The following is a 13,789-nucleotide window of genomic DNA, read 5'->3' as shown; positions in this document are numbered from 1 at the left end:
GTCCCATGAATAAAGTACAATTTTAATTAAGAGATCTTGGAATAAAATTAATTTTTACAATTTAATGTTTTTACATTTTTTTTTCTTTCCTGTGCTAAGATAATCTTATATACAGTGCCTACAAGTAGTATTCAACACCCTGCAGATTTTGCAGGTTTACACATTCGGAATTAACTTGGCATTGTGACATTTGGACTGTAGATCAGCCTGGAAGTGTGAAATGCACTGCAGCAAAAAAGAATGTTATTTCTTTTTTTATTTTTTTTTTTTAAATTGTGAAAAGTTTATTCAGAGGGTCATTTATTATTCAACCCCTCAAACCACAAGAATTCTGTTTGGTTCCCCTAAAGTATTAAGAAGTATTTCAGGCACAAAGAACAATGAGCTTCACATGTTTGGATTAATTATCTCTTTTTCCAACCTTTTCTGACTAATTAAGACCCTCCCCAAACTTGTGAACAGCACTCATACTTGGTCAACATGGGAAAGACAAAGGAGCATTCCAAGGCCATCAGAGACAAGATCGTGGAGGGTCACAAGGCTGGCAAGGGGTACAAAACCCTATCCAAGAAGTTGGACCTACCTGTCTCCACTGTTGGGAGCATCATCCGGAAGTGGAAGGCTTATGGAACTACTGTTAGCCTTCAACGGCCTGGACGCCTTTGAAAGTTTCCCCCTGTGCCGAGGCCAGGCTTGTCCGAAGAGTCAAGGCTAACCCAAGGACAACAAGGAAGGAGCTCCGGGAAGATCTCATGGCAGTGGGGACATTGGTTTCAGTCAATACCATAAGTAACGTACTCCACCGCAATGGTCTCCGTTCCAGACGAGCCCGTAAGGTACCTTTACTTTCAAAGCGTCATGTCAAGGCTCGTCTACAGTTTGCTCATGATCACTTGGAGGACTCTGAGACAGACTGGTTCAAGGTTCTCTGGTCTGATGAGACCAAGATCGAGATTTTTGGTGCCAACCACACACGTGACGTTTGGAGACTGGATGGCACTGCATACGACCCCAAGAATACCATCCCTACAGTCAAGCATGGTGGTGGCAGCATCATGCTGTGGGGCTGTTTCTCAGCCAAGGGGCCTGGCCATCTGGTCCGCATCCATGGAAAGATGGATCGCACGGCCTACCTGGAGATTTTGGCCAAGAACCTCCGCTCCTCCATCAAGGATCTTAAGATGGGTCGTCATTTCATCTTCCAACAAGACAACGACCCAAAGCACACAGCCAAGAAAACCAAGGCCTGGTTCAAGAGGGAAAAATCAAGGTGTTGCAGTGACCTAGTCAGTCTCCTGACCTTAACCCAATTGAAAACTTGTGGAAGGAGCTCAAGATTAAAGTCCACATGAGACACCCAAAGAACCTAGATAACTTGGAGAAGATCTGCATGGAGGAGTGGGCCAAGATAACTCCAGAGACCTGTGCCGGCCTGATCAGGTCTTATAAAAGACGATTATTAGCTGTAATTGCAAACAAGGGTTATTCCACAAAATATTAAACCTAGGGGTTGAATAATAATTGACCCACACTTTTATGTTGAAAATTTATTAAAATTTAACTGAGCAACATAACTTGTTGGTTTGTAAGATTTATGCATCTGTTAATAAATCCTGCTCTTGTTTGAAGTTTGCAGGCTCTAACTTATTTGCATCTTATCAAACCTGCTAAATCTGCAGGGGGTTGAATACTACTTGTAGGCACTGTGGAAAAAGGTTTTTTGCCCAGCTCACCTGTGCAATGGAAGCCAGTAATCCTGGGCTGTGCACGGAGAAGAGGTTTGGAGAGCCAGTCCATGTGCATTGAAAATGGTTGAAGGGTTTCACCAGCACAAAACTCCAGGCATTTTGTTCTTTAAAATAAAAATTCCTTTATTTTCTTATCATTAAAAAGTCCATGCTATGGTGGTCAAGCCCATGTCAGAGAGGACGCGTTTCGAACATCCAGTTCTTATTCAGTCTCTAAACCATCTAGTCACAGAACTGTTTAAAAAGGGCTGAACCCAAACATGTGATCAAATGCAAGGAGAGAGCAAGACAATTACAAAAACATTAACCCCTTATATCACTCCATATAATGCTTATAACACTTATATACATACATAGTATTTTTTTAGCCAGATTAATATGCAAACATTAATTCATTTCTTTTATTTAGACCTTTAGGAAATCTTGTGCCCATTAAAAACATCCATTTTATTTCTCTCTGAAAGAGGATATCTTTCAAATTTCCACCTCTTCTAGGTAGTTTAATTTTTTCAATGGCATTGACTTTCATGCCTTTCAAATCACCTGCATGTGCGTCGCGAAAATGTTGAGACACTCCTGATAATTTTCTTGTGGTGGCATTATTCACATCATAAATGTGTTCAGATATCCTCTTTCTGAGAGAACGACAAGTGCTGCCTATATATTGTAACTGACAAATAGTACACGATATTAAATAAACCACATGGTCTGAACCGCAGTTTATGAGTGACATTATTTTATACGTTTTTTTATCAGTAAATGAAGAAAAATCCTTCACATTTAACATATAACCGCATAGTCCACACAATCTGTGGCCACATTTGAAAGAGCCTGTGCTGGGTAACCAATTGCCGGTATTTTTTTCTTTTTTAGTGGAACCGCACCTATTCATGTGATCACTAGGTGATAACATGGATCCCAATGTAATGTTCCTTTTTGAAACAAATTTAACTCCATTTTTTAAGATTTGATATAATGTGTCATCTGTAGATAAAATGGGTAAATATTTTTTAATAATTTTAATTACATCATAATAATTCTTACTATATGTTGTTGAAAAAACAACTGACAATTCTTTCTGGGGACTGTCTCTGGTTTTATTCATGTCCAAATATTGTGACCTACTCACTTTGATTGCCTTGGTTTTGGCTTTCTGGAGATTTGTCATTTTATAACCTCTTGCCAAAAACCTTTTTTCAATAGTGCTGCATTCTACCTCAAAACCATTTTGGGTGTTGCAACACCTCCTGGCACGGACATATTCACCTGTAGGGATGTTATCTATAACATGCTTTGGATGGCAACTTCCCGCATGTAATAGTGAGTTGCCTGATATAGGTTTTCTGTAAAGACTGCAATTAATTTCTCCATTATCACCCTTCCCATGGAATTGTATATCCAAAAAATTGATTTTTGATACATCATGAAAAAAAGTGAAAAAAAGATTATGGGCATTATTATTGATATAAAATATAAAATCCTCAATTTTTTTATTTGGATTTTGCCATACAATAAGTACATCATCTATAAATCTCAGATATAATGCTATATCTGAGAAAAAAGGATTACATTGATTAAAAATATATTGTTCTTCCCACCAAAACATGAATATGCCTGCTAATGAGGGGGAAAATCGTGCGCCCATTGAACATCCCTGCAACTGAATATATCCTTTATTTAGAAAGGTAAAATAGTTGTTCTTAAGTAAAAACTCAGTTACATCAACCAAATAATCCTGTAGTTCAAGTGAGTAGTCAGAATATTTTTTGAGCAAATCTTTCAAAGCTAAAATGGCAAGAGAATGTGGAATGGATGTATACAGTGATTGCACATCACAAGTTAACCAACTGTAATTATCCTGCCATTTCATCTGAGAAATAATATTCAACACATGTTTGCTATCTAGGACATAGCCAGGAGACATTTTGGGAAGAAATTGAAGGTGGTTATCCAACCACTCTGCTAGATGTTCAGTATAAGAATCAATACCTGAGACAATCGGTCTCATTTTTGGGGGAAATTGGTTTTTATGTGACTTGGGTAAGGCATGCAATAGTGGTGTTAAACAATAAGAGGGATTAAGATAATCTCTCAATTTTTCATCCATTAAACCCAAATGTAAGCCTTCTTCTAGAATTTTTTCCAAGGATTTTTTTATATCTGCAGAGGGGTCATAATCGACTCTCCTGTAGGTATCACAATCCTGTAACATAGTCAATACCTCCCTTTCATAAAGTCCTGTATCCAAAACTACGACTGCCCCCCCCTTGTCAGAATTTTTTATTATGATGTTCAAGTTTTTTTGCAAGGAAATAACCGCATCCTTCTCAGTCTTAGACAAATTTTGAACCATAGGTTCTTGTAAATGAGAAAGAGCAGTTAATTCTTTTTCTACTATATTCTGGAAATCAGTCATCTGATCACACCTCGAAGGTATGGGATAAAAACTAGGATTAGGAACATTAAAGTGGGAAACCGCACAATGTGAATTAGATCTGGCACCACTATCACTTGACAAATCATGCAAATGATGTAAAGCCATTTGTTCTTTAAATGACATAGGAGAGAAATAAGTGTCGGCTGATGCATTTGAAACATTAGGAACATTAGACCCATTTTCATCTTGAAAAAAGTGTTTTTTTACTGTTAATTTTCGGATGAACTTATTAACATCTAGTATTGTTTTAAAAAGATCAAACCTCTTATTGGGAACAAAATTTAAACCCCTTTTCAAAACACTTATTTCACTACTGTTTAAAATGCATGCCGACATGTTTATAACAGAAAAATTATTATTATCAATATTCATTTCCTTTTCCCCCTCGTATAATGATTGTGTTGATACACATGACTTTCTATGTTTGCGGCCGCTCCTCCTTGTTTTTTTCGATTTTTTTTGGAAAAACGGCTGATTTTTCAAGTTTTTTGACACACTTGATGAAGTGGATGGGGTGTCAAAATTGTTATCGGACGTGTCAGTATTGTAATCTGTAGAGTCCACATCAGTCGTTTCAAAATCCGTAGAAGAAAAATTTACACGAGTGGCATTGTTGCGTCTTTTATTATTTTTCAATATGAATCTGGGACCAGCTTGGAAAAATCTCCTGGAGTTGTGCCAATTGTAGATTTTATTATCCTCATAGTCCCTCAGATCACGGACAAACTTTTTTTCTTTGAAAGCAGTGATTGTGTCCTCAAGGGCAATGATTTTAGTGTTTATCTGGTCTTTCATGGTCTTATAAGCATCCAGACCTGAATATTGTGCAAGGGAAACTTCAATTTCTTTAATCTTATTCTCCAACACACCTATTTTATTTCGTTCTTGTTCTATAATTAATTGAATAAGTTTTTTGGAGCATTCAGATAAGATTGTATCCCATTTTGCAACAAATTCTTGATTAAATTCAACTGTGGGTCTTTTATTCAGCCGAAGTCCCCTGGGAACCATACTTTTGTCAAGATATGCTTGCAAGGTTTCACTGTCCCACCAGGTACGAATTCTCGCTGACATTACTTTTTCTAATTCCCACATAATTTGATTCATTTCTGTGTGCGTTTCCAAAGGGGTATTTTGCTTATTCAATGAAAACATTTTTGCAGCTCTCTCCATACGTAATCTATCTGAAGTAAAAAAATTCTGATTGCTATTAGCATCATTCATCGTTCATTCATTCATCATTCATCATTCATCTGGTCTTCCATTTTATGACACAATTCTTATAAGGAACTATAAGTCATGCAATTTCATCATATATAGTATACAATGTCAGATCTAATTCACATTGTGCGGTTTCCCACTTTAATGTTCCTAATCCTAGTTTTTATCCCATACCTTCGAGGTGTGATCAGATGACTGATTTCCAGAATATAGTAGAAAAAGAATTAACTGCTCTTTCTCATTTACAAGAACCTATGGTTCAAAATTTGTCTAAGACTGAGAAGGATGCGGTTATTTCCTTGCAAAAAAACTTGAACATCATAATAAAAAATTCTGACAAGGGGGGGGCAGTCGTAGTTTTGGATACAGGACTTTATGAAAGGGAGGTATTGACTATGTTACAGGATTGTGATACCTACAGGAGAGTCGATTATGACCCCTCTGCAGATATAAAAAAATCCTTGGAAAAAATTCTAGAAGAAGGCTTACATTTGGGTTTAATGGATGAAAAATTGAGAGATTATCTTAATCCCTCTTATTGTTTAACACCACTATTGCATGCCTTACCCAAGTCACATAAAAACCAATTTCCCCCAAAAATGAGACCGATTGTCTCAGGTATTGATTCTTATACTGAACATCTAGCAGAGTGGTTGGATAACCACCTTCAATTTCTTCCCAAAATGTCTCCTGGCTATGTCCTGGATAGCAAACATGTGTTGAATATTATCTCTCAGATGAAATGGCAGGATAATTACAGTTGGTTAACTTGTGATGTGCAATCACTTTATACATCCATTCCACATTCCCTTGCCATTTTAGCTTTGAAAGATTTGCTCAAAAAATATTCTGACTACTCACTTGAACTACAGGATTATTTGGTTGATGTAACTGAGTTTTTACTTAAGAACAACTATTTCACCTTTCTAAATAAAGGATATATTCAGTTGCAGGGATGTTCAATGGGCGCACGATTTTCCCCCTCATTAGCAGGCATATTCATGTTTTGGTGGGAAGAACAATATATTTTTAATCAATGTAATCCTTTTTTCTCAGATATAGCATTATATCTGAGATTTATAGATGATGTACTTATTGTATGGCAAAATCCAAATAAAAAAATTGAGGATTTTATATTTTATATCAATAATAATGCCCATAATCTTTTTTTCACTTTTTTTCATGATGTATCAAAAATCAATTTTTTGGATATACAATTCCATGGGAAGGGTGACAATGGAGAAATTAATTGCAGTCTTTACAGAAAACCCATATCAGGCAACTCACTATTACATGCGGGAAGTTGCCATCCAAAGCATGTTATAGATAACATCCCTACAGGTGAATATGTCCGTGCTAGGAGATGTTGCAACACCCAAAATGGTTTTGAGGTAGAATGCAGCACTATTGAAAAAAGGTTTTTGGCAAGAGGTTATAAAATGACAAATCTCCAGAAAGCCAAAACCAAGGCAACTAAAGTGAGTAGGTCACAATATTTGGACATGAATAAAACCAGAGACAGTCCCCAGAAAGAATTGTCAGTTGTTTTTTCAACAACATACAGTAAGAATTATTATGATGTAATTAAAATTATTAAAAAATATTTACCCATTTTATCTACAGATGACACATTATATCAAATCTTAAAAAATGGAGTTAAATTTGTTTCAAAAAGGAACATTACATTGGGATCCATGTTATCACCTAGTGATCACATGAATAGGTGCGGTTCCACTAAAAAAGGAAAAAATACCGGCAATTGGTTACCCAGCACAGGCTCTTTCAAATGTGGCCACAGATCGTGTGGACTATGCGGTTATATGTTAAATGTGAAGGATTTTTCTTCATTTACTGATAAAAAAACGTATAAAATAATGTCACTCATAAACTGCGGTTCAGACCATGTGGTTTATTTAATATCGTGTACTATTTGTCAGTTACAATATATAGGCAGCACTTGTCGTTCTCTCAGAAAGAGGATATCTGAACACATTTATGATGTGAATAATGCCACCACAAGAAAACTATCAGGAGTGTCTCAACATTTTCGCGACGCACATGCAGGTGATTTGAAAGGCATGAAAGTCAATGCCATTGAAAAAATTCAACTACCTAGAAGGGGTGGAAATTTGAAAGACATCCTCTTTCAGAGAGAAATAAAATGGATGTTTTTAATGGGCACAAGATTTCCTAAAGGTCTAAATAAAAGAAATGAATTAATGTTTGCATATTAATCTGGCTTAAATACTATGTATGTATATAAGTGTTATAAGCATTATATGGAGTGATATAAGGGGTTAATGTTTTTGTAATTGTCTTGCTCTCTCCTTGCATTTGATCACATGTTTGGGTTTAGCCCTTTTTAAACAGTTCTGTGACTAGATGGTTTAGAGACTGAATAAGAACTGGATGTTCGAAACGCGTCCTCTCTGACATGGGCTTGACCACCATAGCATGGACTTTTTAATGATAAGAAAATAAAGGAAGTTTTATTTTAAAGAACAAAATGCCTGGAGTTTTGTGCTGGTGAAACCCTTCAACCATTTTCAATACTTGTAGGCACTGTATGTGCCCCTTCTATGTACTGTGTAATGGACGTGTCTGACCGTACGGGAACATGGTGTGATCATACCACAGCTCCTGTGCTGAGATAATCTTGTATATGCCCCTGCTATATACTGTGTAATGGCCGGATCTGACTGTGCAGGAAGGAACATGGTCTGAACATACAACATCTGGTTTGGGGAATTAACCAAACAGAACATGGGCATTACAGTATGGGATGGCAGCTGCTGGTTTTTGGGAAGTAACACATTTCCCTACCTGTTTTTAGACCTGTTTTACCTCACAGTAAGCAGCAGGTGCAATCCCATGCTGAAATCTCTGAATGATCTTTTTTACTTCCTCCTCTGCCCTGAAGATGTGATATACTTAGACAGTGTCCCTGTACACAGCCATTACACAGTACATAGCAGGGAGACATATATAAAATATCTCAGCACAGGAGATGTGGTATGATCAGACCATGTCCCTGTACAGTCAGACACGCCCATTACACAGTACATAGAAGGGGCACATATATAAGATATCTCAGCACAGGAGCTGTGGTATGATCAGACTATGTCCCAGTACAGTCAGACACGGCCATTACACAGTACATAGCAGGGACACATATATAAGATATCTCAGCACAGGAGCTGTGGTATGATCAGACCATGTCCCTGTACTGTCAGACACGGCCATTACACAGTACATAGCAGGGACACATATATAAGATTATCTCAGCACAGGAGCTGTGGTATGATCAGACCATGCCCCTGTACTGTCAGACACGGCCATTACACAGTACAAAGAAGGGGCACATTTATAAGATATCTCAGCACAGGAACATTTTATTTAAACACACACAATTGTGGAAATTCTTTTTGCTCCAAGATCTATTGGTTAGAATGTACTTTTATTTGTGAGACAACCACTTTAACTTTTATTAACTGTTTATAGGGAGTGAAATGACAGCAATTCTGTTGTTCTTCATGTTTTACATTTTTTTCATTTATATGTTGCATAAAGGTACCAGCACGATTAAGGCAATACCAAATATATTTCATAATTTATTGCTTTTGTACGAAACGAAAACCAAGACTTTTTTTTTTTTTTGTCTCCATATTTTGAAAGCTATTTTTTTTTTTTCACTTTATGTAGTGAAGTTTATGAAGGCAATTCTGACATTTTGTTTTTGTATTTATTGTACTTTTTTTTTTCTTTTTCTTCTCTCCCCAATCATGCTGGATAAATGAAAGTTTCATAGCAGGAGTCATTTAAACCTGGGATATTTTTATTTATTTACTTTTTTTTTGTAGACTTTTTTTTTTTTTTCTTCAATATTTTTTAGTCCTACAAAGGGACTTGAATATGTGATCCTTTTATTGTATAAACAATACACTGAACTGCTCATGTAGTGCAGGGCATTATGCATGTTAGGCCAGGCACATACTTTAAATCTGGCCATTAAAGTCTGTGAATTTTGAACGTGGCTGGCTCCTTCTGCAACTCCATGTGCTCATCCGCATTATGGAGGGGTGCAAGAACTGCCTTTAAATTGCATGCATTAGTCTGTTTTCTATAAAACGGGCTAAATTATTGAATGCTGTGATTTTTAAAACATTTTTTTCTTTTTCATCCACGCCTATTAATCCGCATGGAAAATCAACTATGTGTACTGGCTATAATGTGGTTGTGTGCAGTACATGGGTTACACAGATCAATTATTGCTGAACGAGCCCTTCCAATGACAGACAGCATTTTAGTTAAGTACAGTAGGTTGTCCTGTCTTAAGCTACAAGTTTCCAATGACTCTGTACAAAAAAAAAAAAAACGGCACTCCCAACATGCAGTCTGAATAGGTGTAAAACTGAACATGACATATAATAACAAAAAAAGACAGTTGCACTCTGAAATGCTAAACCATGCAAACCATGAATGTAAAAATATACATTACCGCTAAAGGAAATCTGGGAAAATTGAGATATTTAGCATACAAAAATGGCCATTTCTATGTCTGCAGAGTAGCTGGTTCAAGGCACATCTCTTATACTGAGTACCTAGTCTGAGGCCTCTGAGTTAAAAACCTCCATGTGTATGGGCAAGTAGGAACTTGCTGCTAGAGAATAAAATCCCCTGTGTCTAATGGGGGGAGGGGTGCACAGTCAGAGGGCATGAACCCATAATCTAAACAAAAAGACTGACGGCACTCCCAACATGGTCTGAACAGGTGCATAACTGAACATGACCTAAAATAACAAAAAAAGACAGTTGCACTCTGAAATGCCAGATTATGTAGTCATGCCCTATGACTGTGCACCCCTCCACCATTAGCCACATGTGATTTTTATTCTCTAGCAGAAGATTTCTACTAGCCCATACATATAGAGGTTTTTAACTCCGAGAGAGGCATTAGAGTAGGTACCCAGTATACAAGATATGCCTTGATGCGGCTATTGGGCAAATATAGAAATGGCCATTTGTTTTGTATGCTCAATATCTCAATTTTCCTAGATTTTCTTAAGCAGTAATTCATATTCTTCTATTCTTACATTCATGGTTTGCATGTTTTAGCATTTCTGAGTGCAACTGTTTTTTTTTTTTGTTTGTTTTTTTTGTAATTGCAAATCACTCTGAGTGCAGAATGTAATTTGCATACCTGCTGTCACGAGCCAACTAGACTATCTTGGTTTGCTCAATGTAAGTATCAATTAAGCTTACGGTCACTGGCACCAGAGAATCCTTGCAGTGCACTCGATATGAAGATTCACAAGCCTTCAGTTACTTGCGATAAAGCTAATCAGGAGAACTATACTACGTTTCTAATTGGAGGTATTTGCTAATTTTATTACTATACCTACTACATATTGGGATAGGATCTTGGGAGATTGGAATACCCCTTTAAAGACTGGACAACCTCTTTAAATAGGCTGCCTGTCAATAGAATGGCTAGTTCAGTTATAATTGATCGCTTCCTGCCGACACTGGAGAATTCTTGCACACGATGTGAGGATTCACAAGTTTTCAGTCACTTAGGCGGGCTTTGCACGTTGCGACATCGCAAGCCGATGCTGCGATGTTGAGCGCGATAGCCCCCGTCGCAGCAGCGATATCTTGTGATTCCTGGTGTAGCGAACATTATCGCTACGCCAGCTTCACATGCACTCACCTGTCCTGCGACGTCGCTCTGGCCGGCGTCCCACCTCCTTCCTAAGGGGGCGGGTCGTACAACGTCAGAGCAACGTCACACGGCAGGCATCCAATCAAAGCGGAGGGGCGGAGATGAGCAGGATGTAAACATCCCGCCCACCTTCTTCCTTCCGTATAGCCGCCGGCGGCAGGTAAAGGTGATGTTCCTCACTCCTGCGGCTTCACACACAGCGATGTGTGCTGCCGCAGGAACGAGGAACAACATCGTACCTGTCGCGGCAGCGTAATTATGGAAAAGTCGGAGCCTACACCGATGATACGATAACTACGCTTTTGCGCTCGTTAATCGTATCATCTAGGATTTACACACTACGATGTCGAAAGTGACGCCGGATGTGCATCACTTTCGATTTGACCCCACCGACATCGCACGTGCGATGTTGCAATGTGCAAAGCCGCCCTTAGAGTAACTACAGACTTGCAGTTTAAGGCCAGACAACCCCTCTAATACCTCTGTCAGGATCCATTAGGCTTTGGTCTATTGCCAGACCTGAAGACCATTATTAGGCCTTTGATTACTATAGCAAACTATTGGTGCCCTAATATAATAATAATATATTTTTGTGTTTTATATTACATCTATTCTATATTGTGTCACAGGAAAACTATATCAACTATGTTATGTGCCGGAAGGGATTTTAGTGATCCTTTTACAATTTTTCTTACATAGATATAGATTTTGGAAAAATGAATCTATGCCCTATGCCCAGCCCCGGTCTTGTACTCGCCCTCCGGCATCTCCATCTGTTTTCACCCCTGCTCTGGCCTGTCTTCTGCAGTTTATGACCTGCCAGCTGCTCCAGTGCTTCGTGGAGCGAGCCAGAGGTCACAACTGAATAGAACTCTGAGAGCCTCATCTGGTTCTCATAGACTTGTATTGAGAGCTTGTGACTTAAGGTCTGCCTTAAAGCCAGTCAGAAGTTACGGTCACAAGATGGCGCCAAACCGGAGCGACGCCGAAAAAGGGTGAAGTTGTCCTAGGGTGAGTGTAAGACCAAAGGCAGGAGACTTCGATTTAAAGCTCCACTCAAGCGGTTTAAAAAAACAACCCACTTGAGTATTGCTTTCCGGTATTTCAACATTACAATCTCGGTCAGATGGAAAACAATGTCTTTTTGTAAGAGTTGCTTCTAACACATTAACACATTATTCTCTTCTCTTTCTTCCAGGAGAATGAATTTGATCGCCTTGTGCTGCAGTACGCTCCTAGTGCATGACCTGGACCGGATTTAATTTATATTTCACTATATGAACACACGTTATAGCTTTTACAGTGAAAATGCGTATGTTTAAAGTCTAACGAGTGAAGTTAATGCAAGACTGGGGAAGGGGGAATATTCCTCCAAACTGGCATCTGTATTGGAATGTAATATACTTTTGTTAATGAGTCTTGAATGCCAGTTTGTCATGACTGGAATATTCATTATATGTTCTCAACTTATGTGCATTATGTCTAACATGGACATTCCCAATAAAACACTTTTTTTTTTTCCTTCTTAACACATGCCTCGATGTTGATATCCTTATTATACATATGATACATTTGTATCCTTGTAGCTTTTAATTATTTTCCTGCCAAGGATGTGCAGTCATGGCCAAAAGTGTTGGCACTATTTAAATTGTTCCAGAAAATGAAGCATTTCTCACATAAAATGATTGCAATTACACATGTTTTGTCATGCACATGGAAATAACCTTTGTGTTTATTGGAACCCCCTGCCCCCTTGAAAAAAATAAAAATTTGACAATTTCACAGAAAAAAACCCAAAATGACAACATTGTGGTAAACCACTTTGAACGAGCTTCACATCCTTGAAACAAACTCCCCTGGGGCAAATAATAGGTGAGGACAATATGAAAATCACACCTGAAACCACATAAAAAAAGGGAGCAGTGAACTCTATCTTTAGATTGTGTATCTGAAAGTGCCATACTAAGCATGGAGAACTGTGAGAGAAGAGAACTGTTTGAGGACTTGAGAACCAAAATTGTTGAACAATATCAACAATCTTAAGGTTACAGTCCATTTCCAGAGATCTTGATGTTCCTTTGTCCACGGTGCACATCATAATCAAGACGTTTTCAACTCATGGCACTATAGCTAATCTCCCTGGAAGTGGACAGCAGAGGAACAAATTAATGACAGATTGCAACAAGAGATAGTCTGGGTGGTGGATGAACAGCTCAAATCAAATTCCAAAGCAACTCAAGCTGTCTTGCATACTCAGTTTGCACTAACATGAGATGCACCCTGTATGTCGATAATTGAATTAAAGGCTATGACAGGAGACCCAAGTACCCCACTGCTAACACAGCGACATAAAAAAGCTAGACTAGTTTGCCAAAATATAGATAAGCCAGAATTTTACTCGGATTGTGTACAGTTGAAACCAAGATAGAGCTTTTTAGTGAAACACATCATTCTACTGTTTACCGAAAACATAATGAGACCTACAAAGAAGAGAACATACTACCTACAGTCAAATGTGGTGGAGGTTCAAAGATGCTTTGGGGTTGTTTTGCTGCCTCTGACACTGGGTACTTTGTGTAAGGCCCCCTTCACACCACCATGTCTCTGGTATGTGTGGTGTCTGTTTTCACATGCATCTGAGACACATTGACATGCATACTA

General features: G+C 38.1%; 1 protein-coding gene across 1 annotated transcript in view; it reads left to right on the top strand.

Annotated features, from left to right (window-relative positions):
* The window catches only part of COPE (coat protein complex I subunit epsilon), an 81,382-nt gene extending 68,725 nt beyond the window's left edge, over positions 1-12,657 (top strand). The window contains exon 10 of the mRNA XM_075338373.1: positions 12,327-12,657. Within this exon, the coding sequence (XP_075194488.1) occupies positions 12,327-12,374 (48 nt within the window). The 3' untranslated portion in view covers positions 12,375-12,657. The remainder of the gene's footprint in view (positions 1-12,326) is intronic.
* Positions 12,658-13,789: the final 1,132 nt, after the last annotated feature.

This window comes from Anomaloglossus baeobatrachus, chromosome 1, assembly GCF_048569485.1.
Source record: "Anomaloglossus baeobatrachus isolate aAnoBae1 chromosome 1, aAnoBae1.hap1, whole genome shotgun sequence".
NCBI classification, from domain to species: Eukaryota; Metazoa; Chordata; class Amphibia; order Anura; family Aromobatidae; genus Anomaloglossus; species Anomaloglossus baeobatrachus.
The sequence above is the reverse complement of the archived record's forward strand: the minus strand, read 5'-3'. Positions and strand labels throughout refer to the sequence as shown.